The sequence below is a fragment of the Pagrus pagrus genome (assembly GCF_965226575.1).
Source record: "Pagrus pagrus genome assembly, chromosome: 6".
In the NCBI taxonomy this organism is placed as follows: domain Eukaryota; kingdom Metazoa; phylum Chordata; class Actinopteri; order Spariformes; family Sparidae; genus Pagrus; species Pagrus pagrus.
Window position 1 is genome coordinate 33,859,677 of NC_140190.1, and position 18,120 is coordinate 33,877,796.

The 18,120-nt window shown below is 41.4% G+C and overlaps 1 protein-coding gene across 12 annotated transcripts in view; it reads left to right on the forward strand.

Annotated features, from left to right (window-relative positions):
• ptprfa (protein tyrosine phosphatase receptor type Fa) overlaps positions 1-18,120 on the forward strand; it is a 541,915-nt gene that overhangs the window by 477,455 nt on the left and 46,340 nt on the right. For 11 of the 12 annotated variants that reach the window (XM_084354897.1, XM_084354905.1, XM_084354902.1 and 8 more), the window contains one exon: positions 17,349-17,634. In XM_084354897.1, the coding sequence (XP_084211023.1) occupies positions 17,349-17,634 (286 nt within the window). Of the gene's footprint in view, positions 1-16,247; positions 16,370-17,348; positions 17,635-18,120 lie in introns of those variants that run through there. The other variant, XM_084354908.1, reaches the window with a different exon arrangement.

The window sequence follows — 18,120 nt, forward strand, 5'->3', positions numbered from 1 at the left end:
TCTCATAAAATTGTACTAAACTGTCAGTTTGTAACTCTGATTAATACTCTACTTAATAACTACAACCAAAATTACCATAACAGCTAGTAATAGTCAAAGTATTTTGGAGTCCTTGACAGAGTAGAGGTTGGCATCATTCACTCTTGTACAATATTAAATAGACAGCATGTAGGTTTAAAAGTCTTTTATTTAACACAAAGATGAAAACATACACACACACAATGTACACACAACATGCACTATATACGGCCGTATGTCAGTGTGTGTGTGTGTGTGTGTGTGTGTGTGTGTGTGCGTGCGTGTGTGTGTGTGTCTGGAAGAACGAAAACAAAATGGTGGCTAGGGTTCAAAGTACCACGCCGCACAGCATGGACAAAGGAAGACTACAAACAAAATGGCTGATCAAAAGGGACTACAAGATGGCTGATTGAAGGGTTTTACTCATGGTACAACATGGTGGATCACCACTTGTTTCATTAGCCCCAATTACTCTACCCTTTCAGTGTGTGAATCATGCGCCAATTCTCTGCATCGTGGTCCTGGTGAAAGTTTCAGATGCGGAGAGGGGGGACAGTTTCACTGCGGCTCTGATGCGCCTCCGAAGGTAGTATCAGAGCCACAGCAAAGGCAAACCTATGTCTGTGTGAATGGATAAGCCGGAGGGGCGGATCAGGGGTGTGTCAGTCTGATGGTGTTCACAGTCTTACAACTAAACAGATCCTTCACTCATCATAAATAAAGAGAAATGACCCAAAAATCAACGTCACAAAATACCGCAGTTATACGTGGACAAGTGTCTGTCATCCTGTCTGTCTTACCGACTCTTCGTTACATTTCTGCCCAAGAAAACAGTGTCTGTCCCCGGCAAAAAACTTTAACTCACCATGTGTTTGTCTCCTTCGAAATTGTGTTGTTGTAGTTACTGTCTTGTCTTGAAAGAAAATCACAGGACGGTCACCCTCTTGACCGAGACTTCAGTGAACTTTCCCCAGAAAACAGCATCCCTCCCTGTGAGTGATAGAGCCAGACAGGGTCCGCTATTTACTGATGCCGATCATGTAATTATGTAATTTAGAGAGAAAAATGTAACTTTGACAACTTTAACTTTTTCAACTACAACACATTAACATAACTGCATTCATATGTTTATAAACAGTCAGCAGATACATGTTGAGATTAACAGGTGCAAACCGGGGGAAACATGTTGGAAAAAAAGACACACAGATCTGTACCGTCATGATCTGTACCGCCACGCCTCTTTCGGATCCGCAGCGCCGGCGTGCTATATGAATTGACAGACTGGTGCAGCTTTACGCCGGAGCTGCTTGGTTCAGTGTGAACAAACAAAGGCGGAGAAATGGCAAGCCTTCACTGTGGAGACCATGCGGGAGTGTCTGTGTGAAAAGGGCTACTGATAGGAGAGAACAAAGACACAATGGTGGTGCTAATATCATGTTTTCACTGATATCATATGGGGGTGTGATATGTTCCAGGCTAAACATGTGTGTGTCTGTGTGTGTGTGTGTGTGTGTGTGTGTGTGTGTGTGTGTGTGTGTGTGTGTTTGTGTGTGTGTGTGTGTGTGTGTGTGTGTGTGTGTGTGTGTATGTGACGTGATGCCAGGTTAGAGAAGATGCAAAGACCCTGAGTCTGTGTGAAGAATACTTCAACTAACGTCAAATTAGCCATGTAGCAAAGAAAACTACCAATAACCTGACTACACAAGAGCCATATCAATCACATCACAAAATCCGCTTTTTATCATTTAAAAAATATTTCAAAATTAAGAGGCTTCCTGTCAAAAGCAGACTCTGAAATTAATTCATGCATTCATAACAAGTAGACTAGACTACTGCAATGGTCTATTTACTGGCCTCCCAAAATCAGCTATACAGCGATTACAGTTAATTCAAAATGTGGCTGCACGCGTTCTCACTGGAACAAAAAAGTTCGAACACATTACACCTGTTCTTAGATCCCTACATTGGCTCCCCGTCAAAACTAGAATTGATTTTAAGATTCTGCTACTTGTATATAAAGCTCTCAATGGCCTCGCACCTCAGTATATAAAAGACATGCTCATCAGATATGAACCAGCAAGAACTCTCAGGTCCACTGGCAGCGGTCTTTTAACCATCCCTCGTACTAACTCTAGAGCAGGGGAGGCTGCCTTCTGTATCTATGCCCCAAGTAAATGGAACACCCTGCCTGAGGACCTGAGAGACGCTCCTACACTGAGCATTTTTAAAAGCAGGTTAAAAACCTTCCTTTTTTCTAAAGTTTATGACTAAGTTTCTGTGTGTGTGTGTGTGTGTGTGTGTGTGTGTGTGTGTGTGTATGTATGTGTGTGTCTGTGCGTGCGCATGCATGTGTCTGTTCTGTATATTGTAAGATTTGTAAAAGCTGCATGCGCTGGTTCTTTGTATAATTGCACAGACTTTCTGCACTTGTCTTGTATTCATGTTGTCGCTATGTATAAAGCACATTGTGTTACATTGATTTGTATGAAATGTGCTATAGAAATAAAGTTTGATTGATTGATTGATACACAGAGATCACAATAACACCCAAACAGTGAACTAACACATAGACTGAACACATGTGCATTACATCAACCAGAAATGATACCAAGTAGCACAGCAGTACAGAGGGAAATAAGTAGCAGCACAAGAGTAAGTCTCAAAAAATAGAGACAATAATAAAGAGATTGTTTATTGTTTATTAAGGATCCCCATTAGCCGACGCACAAACGCCAGGCTAATCTTCCTGGGGTCCTTTTCAAAAAGTTCAATATGAAATAACAATTCACAGATCCAGTTACAAAACATACACAGATCCAGTTACAATAGAAAAAGATATTTATATATAATAAAAAATGCAAGCAGTGATGAACGGGCCCTCGACCCACGTACGTCAGGCTGTGGTGCCGTCGGAGGGCGTGCGGCCAGATGTGTGCTTGCCCGTTGCCCGTGGAAAGGTTCCTATCTAAATGGGATACGGAGACACAAAACACAACAGTGCCATCTAGGGGTCTAATTGTGTCCAACGCACACCATACTTGGAAATGGCTCTTACAATGGCCAAGCATTGAAATTGACCGGACTGTCACGCCTACCAGGAATAACGTAGGCAAAAGCTTTTGACAGCTTTTCATCATTAAGATATGAGGATGATACTTAGTGACTGTGAAGTCTGCGGTGTTAAATCTGTAGGAGGAGTTAGTTAAAGTATGAGGCATAAAATGGGTTTAAATGGGAGAAAATGGCGACATTCTGAACTTTGAACCAAAATGGCTGAGGGTATGAGTCCAAGAGGGCTTCTTGTGTGTCTGGTCATGATCCATATGCGTACCAAATTGCGTTAATGTAGGTGCATGTGGGAAGCAGGGCTTCAAGTTTGAAATATTCCAGGGGGTGCTATAGAGTCCCCTGGCCACGGCCACACCCAATGACGTTGAAATATCAAATTTTTCGCCACATTTGAACTATGTTCTGAGTTTGGTGAGTTTTGGGGTATGTTCAGGCCTCCAAAAAGCCGCTTACTTTGCAGAACGATGCAATACAATAGGGCCTTCACACTGCCCTAATAAAGATAAACATGCTATATACAGTAACTGTCCTTGTATGTACATGACGTGTGCAATATATAATAAATGTGCCTGTGCAAATGTGCAATGGTACAGGGTTCCTGACAGGGTTGCCCCTGGCCAAATTGGGGCCCTAAGCAGAATTTTATTTTGAGGTCCCCCCCCCCATTACAAAATGACTGTATCACGAAATGCCATTTAGGTTGACAACCTTTATTAGTAGGAACAAATCAAATGAACAGCCTCTTTCAACAATGGAACAAGCCTTTTACAGATGCAGGCTGCTTCAGTAGACATGGTGCTTGATGGCCCTTGTGACGTACTGGGCGCTGGCTCCGTGTCACCCTTAGCATTTCAGCATGGACCCTGTTATGACAAGAAATCCTTCATACAAGCAGATTATTAAGATTTGTTTGGGTCTTAATGGTAAATTACACAATGAAATTAATGTAAATACTAGCCTCACAAAGATTAAAATGCAATTAATGCAAATATGACTACAACTAATAATGATATTCATTATAATTTGATTTGATGATATTTCTATATTTAAATATTTTTGTATACTTATTTTTACATTTAGTACTTAGGTTCTATATTCCTACACTGCTGTTTGCTGCTGCAACGCTTTAAATTTCTCCATTGTGGGTCAAATAAAGGATTATTTTAATTTATCTTATTTTATCTAATCTTATATGACTGTTATGAATTAAATTCACCAACAGATGGCGACATTTTACCTCCATAAAAATAGCCCAAAACTTCTAGTGATAGCATAGATTGATAGGCTACAAACCTGAGCCAACATACGACCACCAACTGGTCAATTAACCGCTCCTTTTTCAACAGAGGTGAATGTATATGCAGTTAACAAGACATTCAATAAATGATAATCAGGGCCGCTGGAAAATTTAATCTCCAGTCCACATCTAGACAGAATTATCCTCTCTTCTGTCTCATGATTAGCAGGCTAGCAGCTGGGGTGTTTATGCCACAAAGTTTTCTTTTTTATTTCAACAACATACCCACCTTCAAGTGAAGCACGAGCCTCCTCTTGTTGTGACTTTGTCTTACTTTTGCTTGCTCCCGATTCATATTGCCGTTTGGAGGCCATCTCTCCACCTGCATACAACTGCCTGTCGGTGCATCTGACCGCTGATTGGTCAGATGCTGCGTGCTGTCAATCATTGCGGCAACGCGTCCGGTGTCAGATTACTCGTCTCTTTTTTTCTCTCTCCTGACTCGGGCTGGTGCTCACGGCAGTGATGCGCATCCTTTGAGCATTTGGAGAGAATGCGTCCCCTTGCACAAAATGGGGCCCCCCATGGATCGTGAGGCCCTACGCACAGCGTGTGTTCTACGTGTAGGGAGAGGCGGCGCTGGTTCCTGAGATAATAAATAACAACAAGAACAAAAAAAAACAATTAGTCTTTTTAACAGTGAAGTGTATGGTTGAGTCCTTAATCTGTGGAGAATGGAGGTGTTGGGAGCTGTGGTGGTGGTGTTGTGTAGTCTGATCACTGATGGTATGAAAGAGCCCCCCAAACGCTTTGAGGCAAGTGGTTGGATGAGTCTGTGGCTGAAAGTGCTTCGTGCTAACCAGGGCTGGACTGGTAATCTGACATACCGGGCATTTTCCCGGTGGGCCGACAGTCCTCAGGGGCCGATGCTGTTGGATTTTTTTTTTTTTCTAAGAGACCGGCCCACAATTAAGAGGGGGCGGCCCATTGGTCCATCATCAATATAGACAGTGGACTGAACCAATCAGGATAGTACGAAAGCAACCCCGCCCCTTCCCGCTGTCCCCTGTAACTCCCTCAAGTTTCACAGTGTTGTGTGTTTTGAAGGAGTGGAAACGAAAGAAAGGAGGTGCGGAGAAGTTACGTGCGAAGAAACGGAAAAATCTCACTCTAGATGCTGCAAAATGTGTCAAGATAACAGAAATGTTCGCTGGAGGGGCTGCTGTAGCCTCCATGTCCTCTGTGACAGCAGTACTGCAGCAACAGCAGGTTGAAGGTGGACACAGCAGCAGCGGGCAGGGAGAGGAGCAGCCAGATATGCAGGCTTTTGACAGGGAAACCGAGGGACAGAGTGAGCAGGAAAGTGTAGTGCAACCGGTAAGCAGGTAGTAACGTTAGGATAATACAAGGACTTTGAGGTGATGGAGGTAACATTAGCTCTATTACATGAGAATGATGAGCAGTGGCGATTGATTATATCAATATTAATTGGTATTGCATACTTCCCAAAATCTGGCAGCCACGGCACCTTATTCTGATAAAAGGCTGAGAAGTGTTGGATGAGCAGCAAGTGTCCATTTCAGGCTACATCATAGTATTTTAGATATTTAGGTTAAAGATGTGTTGAAAGGCTGCATAGTAGTTTGAATTTGTAGCAACCCTCTATGCTGTAGTTAAACACGTTTTAAAAATTACTCAAACAAGTGAAACAACAGATTTTAAAACTGCTAAATGATAAGTAAAAGCTTTGCAATTTAAGCATTACAAAAGTAAGTGTAAAAAACAGAATAACAGTGTTATTAGCAATGTATTATTGCCCACATTGCATAAGAGTAAGACAGTGTCAAATGCTTTTAAGACATAGTTGCTCTGCATGAGTTCATAAAGCAGCCCTGTTTTTAGCCTGATACAAATGCATGTTATAGCTTTTTAAAGGAGGGAGCACCTTTTAACCTGAAGAATTGGAATTGAGCTGCTATATCAGGGAAATTCAGAAAATACATATTAGAGATGATTTCAATAAAAAAGGATAAAAGAATCAATTGAACTACACAGAGCAGACACAAGTGGTGGAGTTAACAATAGACACTAAACTTCTGATATTAAGGATGTTGATGATACATTATGCATGAAATAGAATATACCTAAGGAGGTATGTGTTGAGTAAATTTACTTATTTGCTTTCCACAATGGTTATTTGGTAGACTTCTAAAGTAATGATTAACTGTACATTTCTAATAAGCCTAAAGGCAAAAAGTTATGTTTTTATAATTTGATGCTGTTATTATTTATTTGGTTATAAGCATGCCTGAAGCCAACTCCAGCCCTTTCTTTTCGGTTATCTTGTTGGTGTCATGCATGACTATGAGCCTTTTCCGATTATTATCAAAAAATAAAAATGTAACCTTAAGATACTGAATAGAGCTGAATAGATAGAACCCAATGAAATAAGATGGAACAGCTCCAAGCATTAGTGGGATAGTCCCATATTATAGTGTTTTGATGGTTTAGATTGTTGCTCAGTTTTTCAAGGTAGTTCCAAATATTTTTATTTTTTTTTGATCAAGGTCTTTTTTATTTTTCAGATATAACAAACAAAAGATATACAATTCACACATGAAATAATCAAATCTAGTTCCTGTCCATACGAACAAACCAACCAACTTCCCTGTACCCCCCCACCCACAAATACTGGACCCTCAGCAAATTTCCATACATCCTGACACATTCAAATATGAGTTTGCAGATTCATACATATACAGTATATATTTAAAATATCTAGGCAAGTAAGAGAAAAAGACAACATAAATAAATAATAATAAAGGAAAAATAATAATAGTTAGAAAATAAATACATAAGTAAATAAAAAAAAAATACAAAATTACGCACACACAATTGGGTTACATAGATATGTTAGTAGCTGCTGTGTCTTCTACAAAGGAAATAAATGTCTGCCAAATGTCATAAAATTTTTTAGTGGACCCTCTTACAGTGTATCTAATCTTTTCTAAATGAACATAACTCATGACCTCCCTAATCAATTGGCCATATGTTGGGGGGAGAGCATCTTTCCATTTAAACAGAATAAGCCTCCTAGCCAACAAAGAGCAGAAGGCCATCATGCTCAGGTGGCACCCAGAAAAAGTGGCATCAATCGGAGCCTCACCAAACAATGAAATCAAAGGAGATGGGTGTACTGTTTTTCCACATATTCCAGAGAATGCCTCAAAGATGGACTGCCAAAAATTGTGTAGCTTGGGGCACAACCAAAACATGTGCAGGAGTGTGGCAGGAGCCTGCCTGCACCGATCACACTTAGGGTCAATACCCGTCTTAATCTTGGACAATCTATCCTTGGTCCAATGAAGACGGTGCACTATTTTAAACTGAACCACAGTGTGTCTGAGGCATATAGAGGAAGTGTAGATTCGTTGTATGATTTTTTGCCATATTTCTTCTGTAATCGTTTCACCTAGGTCTGTTTCCCATTTGATTCTAAGGCTATCAAGACTGTTCATGTTATGTGTATTGAGTATTGTATAAATTCTGCCTATTACTTGTTTTATATTAACTTTACATTTTAAAATTGTTTCAAGCAGCGATTCAGGAGGATTCAATGGGAAACAGTCAGAGTTAGAAGCCACAAAACCTCTAAGCTGTAAATACCTGTAGAAATGTGATTTATGAAGACCATATTTCTGTTGCAGTTGTATAAAAGTGGCAAACCTATTTTCAATGTAGATGTCAGATAATGTACCTATTCCATTTCTTGCCCAGATATTAAAAGCATCATCCATCATTGATGGAACAAACATATGATTCTTAATCAATGGTGTAACAGGTGAAAGATCAGTGAGATTAAAGGTCCTTCTAAACTGATTCCAGGTTTTAATTGAATGGATAACAACTGGATTGGTGGAGAAGGCTGAAATAGGCTGTTTGAAAGGTAATTTGGAACATAATAAAGCTGCTGGGGAGGTAGATCCAATGGATGCCCTCTCCAACACCGTCCATTCAGTACTATTGACATCTGTGCAGTCATTTCTCAACCAATACAGCAGTGCTCTTATATTAGCGGCCCAATGGTAATACATAAAATTTGGAAGTGCCATACCTCCCAATGCGCGAGGTCTCTGTAATATATTTTTATTAATCCTTGGCTGCCTTTTATGCCATATAAAGGATGAAATCTGACTATTTAAATTGGAAAAAAAAGATTTTGTTAGATAAATAGAAAGACATTGAAATAAATATAAAAACTTAGGGAGAACATTCATCTTAATCGTATTGATCCTCCCTCCTAAGGAGAGAGGCAGAGGGTCCCAACGTTCCAGGTCTTGTTTAAGTTTACTTAAGAGGGGATGATAATTTGCCTTAAAAAGATCCTTGTGGTTACGTGTGACCCATATACCTAAATATTTTATTTTTTTAGGACTGAATTTAAAAGGGATTGACCCAAAGTATGATCTTTCTACAGAGGAGATAGGCATAAGTTCGCTTTTCTGAAGGTTAACTTTATAACCAGATATTCTTCCGAACTTTGTAAGTAGAGTCAATAATTCAGGAAGGCTTGAGAGGGGGTCCGACATAAATAACAACATATCATCCGCATAAAGTGAAACCTTATGTTCTGAACCCGCCCGGTGTATCCCCTTGATGGTGGGGCACTGCTTCAGGGCTAATGCAAGTGGCTCAAGTGCAACAGCAAATAAAAGTGGTGAAAGAGGACACCCTTGCCTTGTGCCCCGCTTCAGCTCAAAGTAGGTGGATAAGTTATTATTGGTGCGTACCGCAGCCACTGGGAGCGTGTATAGGAGTCTGATCCAGGAGATGAATTTAGGGCCGAAATTAAACACTTCTAAAGTCTTGAAAAGATAGTCCCACTCCACCCGATCAAACGCTTTTTCAGCGTCGAGTGACAGCATCACCTCAATATTCCCAGGATCGGGCGGAGTGGGACAATAAAGGATATTAAATAGACGCCTGATATTGAAAAATGAATAACGATTTTTTATAAATCCTGTCTGGTCAGACGAGATAATAGAGGGGATAATGTTTTCAAGGCGACGTGCCAAAATCTTGGCAAGAATCTTTGCATCTGTGTTCAGCAACGAAACAGGGCGGTATGAACTGCAATTAAGGGGGGTTTTATCCTTCTTAAGTAATAAAGAGACTACTGCTTGACGCATGGTTGGGGGCAAACAATTGGTGACTAAAGACTCTTCGAAAACTAACAATAGCAAAGGAGATAACTGATCAGAAAACTTTTTGAAAAATTCGGACGAGAAACCATCTGGCCCTGGAGACTTGCCACTTTGCATGGCTCTGATTGCTGACACTATCTCCCTGACTGTGAAATCCCTTTCCAGTTCAGCCGAGAGTTCTACATCTACAGAAGGCATTTTCAGGGATTTAAAAAAGTCTTCTAGGACAGCAGGATTGGTGGGCACATCTGAAGTGTATAATAATTGGTAGAATTTCCTGAAAGAGGAATTTATTTTCTCATTGTCAGTGCATTATAAACCACAATCGTCATTAATTTCAGGAATGGTTTGATTGGCAGTTCTTTGGCGCAGCTGGTGAGCAAGTGCTCGGCCGGACTTTTCCCCATGTTCATAATAACCATGTCTTGATTTGGAAATAAGGTATTCAGCGTGTCGGGTGGACAGGAGATCAAACTCTGTCTGTAACGACAAGCGTTTTTTAATTAGATCTGCTGATAGGGAATGGCCATGCAGCCTGTCTAACTCCAATATCTCATCTGCTAATTTTTTAATACGCTCAGTGCTAGCCCTTTTTTTATTCGCACAGTAAGAAATAATTTGACCCCTTAGATAAGCCTTTAACGACTCCCAAACAGTAGATGGCGACATCCCTGGGGTTTGATTGATGTCGAGAAACATTTTAATTTCAGACGATATGAACTTAATGAACTCAACTTCTGAAAGAAGCAAAGGGTTAAACCGCCATGAACGGTATGTAGATTGTGTATTAGGAATATACATTTTCATGGTTAAGGGACCATGATCTGAAATGACCATAGCCCCATAATCACATTCTTTCGTGAGATGCAGAATTCTTTTATCCAGGAAAAAGTAATCAATACGTGAATACGTCTTGTGAACCGGGGAAAAGTAAGAGTACGCCCTAGAGGTGGGATTGCGAAACCGCCACACATCCGCTACACCATAGGTCTTCAGGAAGAGCTGAATAGAGCGTGCTGACTTCGACAGGGATGCCCTCTTAGAAATACTCCTATCTAAAAGAGGAGAAAGTGCACAGTTAATGTCACCGCCAAGTATAAGATGATGTGATGTCAGGTCTGGTAAGCGAGAAAAAAAATTGGTGAAGAATGTAGGGTCATCCCAATTCGGGGCATAAATACAGGCTAAAATAACCGGGAGAGAGAATAATTTTCCTACCACAATGACGTATCGCCCTGCAGAGTCAGTTTGCACATGAGATGCTGTGAACTGTACATTTTTACTTATCATAATAGCAACACCCCTAGTCTTTGAGCAGAAATTAGATTGATACACCTGGCCAGCCCATCCCCTAACCAGGCGAGAACTATCACAAGAACGTATATGGGTCTCTTGTAAGAAAACAATATCTGCTTTGAGCTGTTTTAGGTGTGTGAATATTTTTTTAAATTTCACTGGATGATTAAGTGATTTAACATTCCAACTTATGAAGTTAGCAGAGCAGCCATTGTAACCTCTTGTATTATTTATATTGGCCATATTGTGTATACAGAGAAGAGAGTACCATATATGAAACCCAAAAACACAAGAACACAAAAACAGACCAAAACGACAACAAAAAAGAATAAAAGAGTAGCATCAGTTCGTCCAGTAGTTACCCACCCCCAATCACCCACATGAACCAGGTGATTACAACAACCCTCAGAGAGAAATCCACACATTAAGTGTTTATGGTGGGGAACTATAAAGCTAAGCACTCGGGGCTCCCATCAAGCCTCCAACATAAAGAAAATAAGTAGTAGTAAAGTGCAAAATAATACAATTCTAGGTGTAATGCACAGTAAAGTTATGATTCTTGGGAAATAATATATAGATCATGCTGAGTATCAAGACTATACAGCATTAACTTCCTTAACATTGCAACAAGTGTAATGTCTCTAACAAATAGCCAACAGTGGCTGATTCAGTTAGTCCATAATGATAATCAGGAACTGTAACAGCGTGTCTTTCATTTCAACTCGAGATAACCTTTAAGCCAAAACGACAAGCCATAGCTTTAGTAGGAACACTAAGCTGAACATGAAATAGTATGTCAACCCATGAGCACACAGTTCAAGCTGGTCATCATCGACAGTGAGAAAGTGGAGCAGTTTAAAGAAACTGAAAAAATTGTGTTATGAATTGGTACCTTGTGACATCTGGCACAGTGATATACTAATGTTCAACATACCCCTAGGTCGACAGAGGTATCATGTTCAGTTGAGATTCTCAGACTCACGTTCATCCCGCGGCCTCCATGGATGGGATAATATTCTTCGTGACATAAGTCATAGCTTTGTCCGGGTCAGTGAACTCCCTGTCCTCCCCTCTGTACGTGACCCGAAATCGCGCTGGAAACAGAATCCTGTATTGGACTCCCTGACGGTCGCGAAGCAGCTTCCTCACCTCTGTAAATGCAGCCCGGGCTTTAGCCACAGTTGCCATGTAGTCCGGGAAGATGGTAATTGGTTCCCCGTTGAAACGGAGCGGACCTCGAGTGCGAGCACGTCGCAGTATCTGGACACAGTCTTGATAATAATGCAGCTTAGCAATGATGGCGTGAGGTTTTCCGCCCGGCTTCTTCGGTCCTAGGCTCAGGTGCGACCGATCGATCATCGGCTCTTTATCCAACTGTAGCACCTCGGTTAGCAACTTTGATACAGAGGTTGTAGTGCTGGAGTCGGGAGTTTCGGGTACTCCAATGATCCTTATGTTGCATCTCCTCATCCGCCCTTCCATATCCTCAGACTTCGTTTTCAGTTCTGCCATTTCTGCCTTCAACTCACTCACAGTATTTTGTAAAGTAGCCACTTCATCTGACCATGTTGATAGCCCCCCCTCTACCTCCTTGATGCTCACTTTCACCTGGTCGATCTCGGACTTTAGCGCCGCGGTGTTGTTCATTATCTTAGTTTTCACCGCCTTCAGCTCGTTCTTGAGCATTTCGAAGTCATCCGCGAGAGCATTTTTCAGCTCTGACTTTAACACCGTAGAGATGTCCGCTTTTAGTGAAAGAAGGATTTCTGATTTGAGGCCTTCAACGTCCATCTCTCCCGAGGCAGGTGAGGGCGGGGTCACTTTAGCTGGGCTCTTGGTAGTACTCTGGTCCGAGGAGGTATTGGGCCTTGTTTTGGAGGATCCAGTATACTTAAATTTCTTCAGCCTCGTGTCCATTAGGGCACCGCCGTGGACCTGTTCCAAATATTTTTATTTTTAATTTAGTTTTTTAATTAAGTTTTCAATTTACCACTTAATAAATTGTAAAAATCTCTCCCTCTCTTCCTGTCTAGTCAAGCCAGGATATTGAGGTAGCAGTTGAGGAGAGAGAAGAGAGGCTAAACTACTTTTCCCGTCCTGAGCCTGCTAGAATGCAAGCATTTTTAAATCATCACCCAAAGCAAGATGCTACGAACCCTGTAGTGAAGAAGGCTTTCACTAACAAAGATGGCACAAGCAGGAAGTGGCTGACGTACTGTAATCAACGTCATGCTTTATTTTGTTTTGTATGCTTGGCCTTTAGCAAGCCAACTGATTCCAGCACATTCATAACTGGAATGTCAGACTGGAGACATGTCCACCAGAGAGCCGAAGAGCATGAAAAAAGCATAGCGCATAGAGCTTGAGCTGAAGCTTATTTTTTAAACGGCTCAAAAGCTGACATAAATAGTCTACTTAGGGGAAGACAGCTAACAGTTCACAGAGAGCAGATCAAGAGGAGGCGCCACGTCTTAGATCGTGTTGTGGAAGTTGTCAGAGTAATAGGGAAGAGGGGCCTGAGCTACAGACAGGAAGAGAATGGGCTGCTTATACTTTGGAGGACAATAGCCTTGACCATGGTAATTTTTTGGAACTCATCACTTTACTGGGGAAATATGATGTGGCCTTGAAAGAGCATCTCAGTGAAGTAATTGAAAAAAGCAAAAAACTCCATGAATCAGCATCAGGCTCAAGAGGCAGAGGTTCCCTTGTCACTCTACTTTCTAAATCAACTGTCAACTCAGTGATTGACACGATACAAAACTTGATCAAGGAGAACATTGCCACCGAAGTCCGAAGAGCTGGAATGTTTTCTGTCCAACTGGACACCACACAAGACATTACAGCACAAGACCAGTGCTCAGTTGTCCTCAGGTATGTGACTGATACCATAAATGAGAGGCTTGTTGCTGTGGTGAGATGCAGTGCATCTACTGGAGAGTCATTTGTTCAGTTGCTGAGTGATGTTCTTGACAGTCTGAAATTGGACAAAAGCCTCTGCATTGGAAATGCCACAGATGGGGCTTCCAACATGCAAGGAAGGTACAGAGGCTTCTCCTCACTGTTAGCATCACAGTCCCCTCACCATGTTCATGTGTGGTGCTATGCACATGTCCTGAATCTGGTTCTCTCTGATACCACTGAAATTGTGATTGAGAGTGGATCACTTTTTCATCTTCTTAGTGAAACAGCAGTGTTCATCAGGGAATCTCATCAGAGGATGAACATATGGGAGAAAGAAAGCCACAGCAACAGACACAGGCGCATAGCACCCATTGGAGAAACACGCTGGTGGGCAAAGCATGACGCTTTAAAGAAGATGTTTGGCTCATTTGGAAAACCCCATGACTGTCTCTACATTGATGTTTTGTGTACACTGTCAGCCTTTCAAGAGCAGAAGACAGTAAAAGGTAATGTTCGGACCAAAGCAAGGGGATACAAAAATGGCCTTCTCAGACATGAGACGATCCTTACAGCTCAATTATTCATGAGAATATTTGAGCAGACAACACCATTGTCAAAATACCTGCAAACAGGAGGGATGGACATCATCTCTGCCCACAGGATGGTGATTTCTACACATGAGGCCCTAAAACAGATGGCAAGGGATTTCAAGGCAGTCAAGGATGCAGCAGACAATTTCATCAAGTGGGCAAATGAAAAGCTGGAGGAGCAGGATGAGGAGATGGACATGGAGGTGGAGGCTTCACTACCTCAGAGGAGACCGAAAAAGAAAAAATCCATGCCAGGAGAGATGTCCCAGGATGAGACATCCAGTGATGCATTGAAAACCTTTTAGGTAAAGGTCCACAACCCATTAATGGACACAGTTCTTGAGGCCATTCAGAGAAGATTCCTGGCACATGGCAGTCTATATGAAGACTTATCATTTCTGGACCCCAAAAACTTTCCACAAATCAAAAACAGTGCTCTTCCTGATTCTGCACTCCAAGATCTCAGCAGGTGCCTGATTAAATTTGACAGTTCAGCAACAGTTGACAACCTGCAGTCAGAACTGAAAAGCTTGGCAAGCCAGTGGGAAAGGCTCAAACAATCACCACTGGAAGAATATGCATCCAGGACTGTGGAGGAAGGACCTGATGGAACAAGGAGGAGATGAAAATTATCAACAAAAGCTGTGCCTCTTGCAAAAACTGCCCCCTGTGTTGCTACCAAATTCTCATCAGATTCAACTTGCTCACAGATGCATATCATCTTCTTGGTCTTGCATACAATATTTACTGACCCTCTCAGTGACCCAGGTAGCTTGTGAACGGTCATTTTCGACCCTTAAATTCATTAAAAGCAGACTGAGGAGCAGCTTACTGCAAGCAGGTTAGAGGCTTTCATGTTAATGGCCACAGAAAAGGACATCCTCATGGGCTTGGACACAGACACTGTCATTGACAGAGTTGCAGAGAAAAGTGAACTCCCTCAGAAGCTCCTACTACACTAAGGTGAGAGGATATTTTTAATATTAACACCAGTTATATTATTCAGTGAAATGTAGTATTCAAAATTACATAAAATTGGTGGTGGGACTCACAAAACATCTCCCTTTCATGGATCCCTCTTTTTTCCTTTTTTATTCCATCAACATTCATTGTATCCTTTTCTGTTACTTACTATTTTTAAGGTTGTGTTAATTACTAGTCGGTTGTGCTCCGCTAATTATGAGGGGCGATTTTTTGTCCCAGTCCAGCCCTGGTGCTAACTTACTTTGTGTTCCTCGGATTATGGAGATAGCTGGCAAGCTTAACATCGCAACTGCTGGTGCTACCTGAGCTGGAATACTAGCAGAACCTTGCATTGCTGCTGTGAGGAGAAGTTCTTTGGGCCTGCTGGAAATGCAGCTGGCAGCTCTCACCAACTATTGGTCCCAGAAGAATCCAGGAGAAGCAAACTTGAGGGCAAGCAGCCCTGAAGGGAACGAGGTGGAGAAGAGAGAGAACAAAGGAAGGAGCTGGAGTTTTGACTATCTGGTCAGTAGGGGGTCTGTCACCCTGACCAATAGTAGCTCAAAGCTGGGTCTCTTGGCAGTCTTAACACTTAGGTGTGTGAACAGGGGAATTCTGGGAAACTGAGTTCAGTTCAGAGTCCATTTTGAAATCCACAATGAGTGACTTCATTTGTGAGTCCGAACACAAATAATATCCTATAGGGATGTAACAATACCAGAAACTCATTGTACAATATCATCACGATATATATTCCACGGTATGATATTTATCACAATATTAAATGTATAAAAATGTATACAATTTGTTTTTACTTTTTCTTGAGGTACTTCTGCTTTCTTTCTATAGTAAGCTTAAAGTAGCTGGCCATGACCTACGCATGTGTAATAAGTAGCCATTGGACAATGTACAATTGCAAAACATACAGTAGCCAGTAGCAATCCCTCCCTCCCTCTGATTGTACAGTGGGACTACCAGGGCACCCAGGTGGGTGTGACATGGGAGGACAGCTGAGAACAGGCACTTGGCCGCTGGTCCAACCGATCGCCCTCCCTCTTGTTGTCCAGCAGACTACCAACATGATGTGTTGGAGGAGGTGACATGTTTTGCTCATGGTTGATTTGTAAAAAATCAGCCAGCAGCGGTTATCACACCGCCTGGCTGAAGTGTCTTTGGGCTTGTTAAGTGAAGCAGACAGGATGGGTGGTGGAGCAGCGGCATGGCAGCCCAACTTGCAGACAGCCCGCCTAATTGCTCCACTTAAGGGGCCTAAAGTCACTCTTGCAGCGAAAAACAGTTTCGGAGGATGTGTGAGGAGCATTACAGCATTTTTTTGTCGTGATATTGCAAAATTCATCATATTACGATATGATGAATATCATATAATATTATAATATGTATAAGGGGCTGCTGTGAGGTGTGGGGTAGAGCCAGTGTCTTGTTATCGGAAGGTCGCATGTCAAAGTGCTGGTTGACACCTTGTATGGCAGCCACCGCCATCAGAGTATGAATGTATGAATTACTGTAAGTCGCTTTGGACAAAAGCATCTGCTAAAAGTCCTAAATGTAAATGTATATATATATATATAAATATATAATATAAGGCACGTAACGATATGCCTAATATTCTATGTAGATCTAGGGATAACAAATGAGGAAGATGGGAATCTTATCTCTAAATATTGCTTTTTTATGTAGGTACATCAATGATTAATTTATTTCATCAATATCTTACGGAGTAAGTAGAAAGACTCAGTACTGAATGACAGTATCAGATAACATAATGGCAGAAAAATGTATCAAACATTGTTTTATGAAAGATAGTGTTAATGTTGAATGGCACAAAAACTTCTAAAAGGCTTTAATATTGAAATACCATCTGGGATAGATAACCCATCTATCGTAGTTGTTTCCTGTAAACTACACACTTACACTGAATTGCAAATGCAAACATTGTTGACTATGTATTTTATTTGAATGTGGACCCCAGAAAGAGTAGTTATTGCCAAGGCGACAACAAATGAGGATCCCAATAGACAATAAACAATATTGTTTGTGCCTTGTCAGTGCTGGTGTGGGCCGGACTGGCTGCTTCATTGTGATCGAAGCCATGCTGGAGAGGATGAAACACGAGAAGTCAGTGGACATTTATGGTCATGTGACATGTATGCGCTCTCAGAGGAACTACATGGTGCAGACAGAGGATCAGTACATATTTATTCATGAGGCCCTGCTTGAAGCTGAAACGTGTGGCAACACAGAAGTCCCTGCCCGACATCTATACGACCACATCCAGGAGCTCACCCAGATCCCTCCTGGAGAGGCTGTCACCGCCATGGAGCTGGAGTTTAAGGTTTGTGCTTTTTATTTTGCTTCTTTTGGACTGCATGGTGAGTTTGTACAGCTTGACAGTCTATTTAAATGGGCTCTCCAGTCACATAGTGTATATGTCTGTTTTTCTTGCTGGACAGACTTAGTGTTGCAACATGGCAGAAAACAGGTTCTCTTATTAAAAATAGCAAACTAAATCTTTAAAAGCCTGACAAATAAATACATTTCATTGTTATCAACCAGTAAAGAGTTGACATTTAATTGAAATATAATTATTAACATGCACTCTTTTTTCACATTTTTTATTGTGTTAAGTAGGAATACGAGTTGAACCTTGGATTTGAGGCATGTATGCTGAGATTTAAGCAGTTAATGCAATGCAGGAATTGATAACGACTTATGTTATTAATCACACTTATGCCATTACCCGGCTCTTAGGCCACAACAAATACGGGATGGACACAATAGTTGACTGAGAATTTAAAGTATTTATTTTAATAAAGCAAAA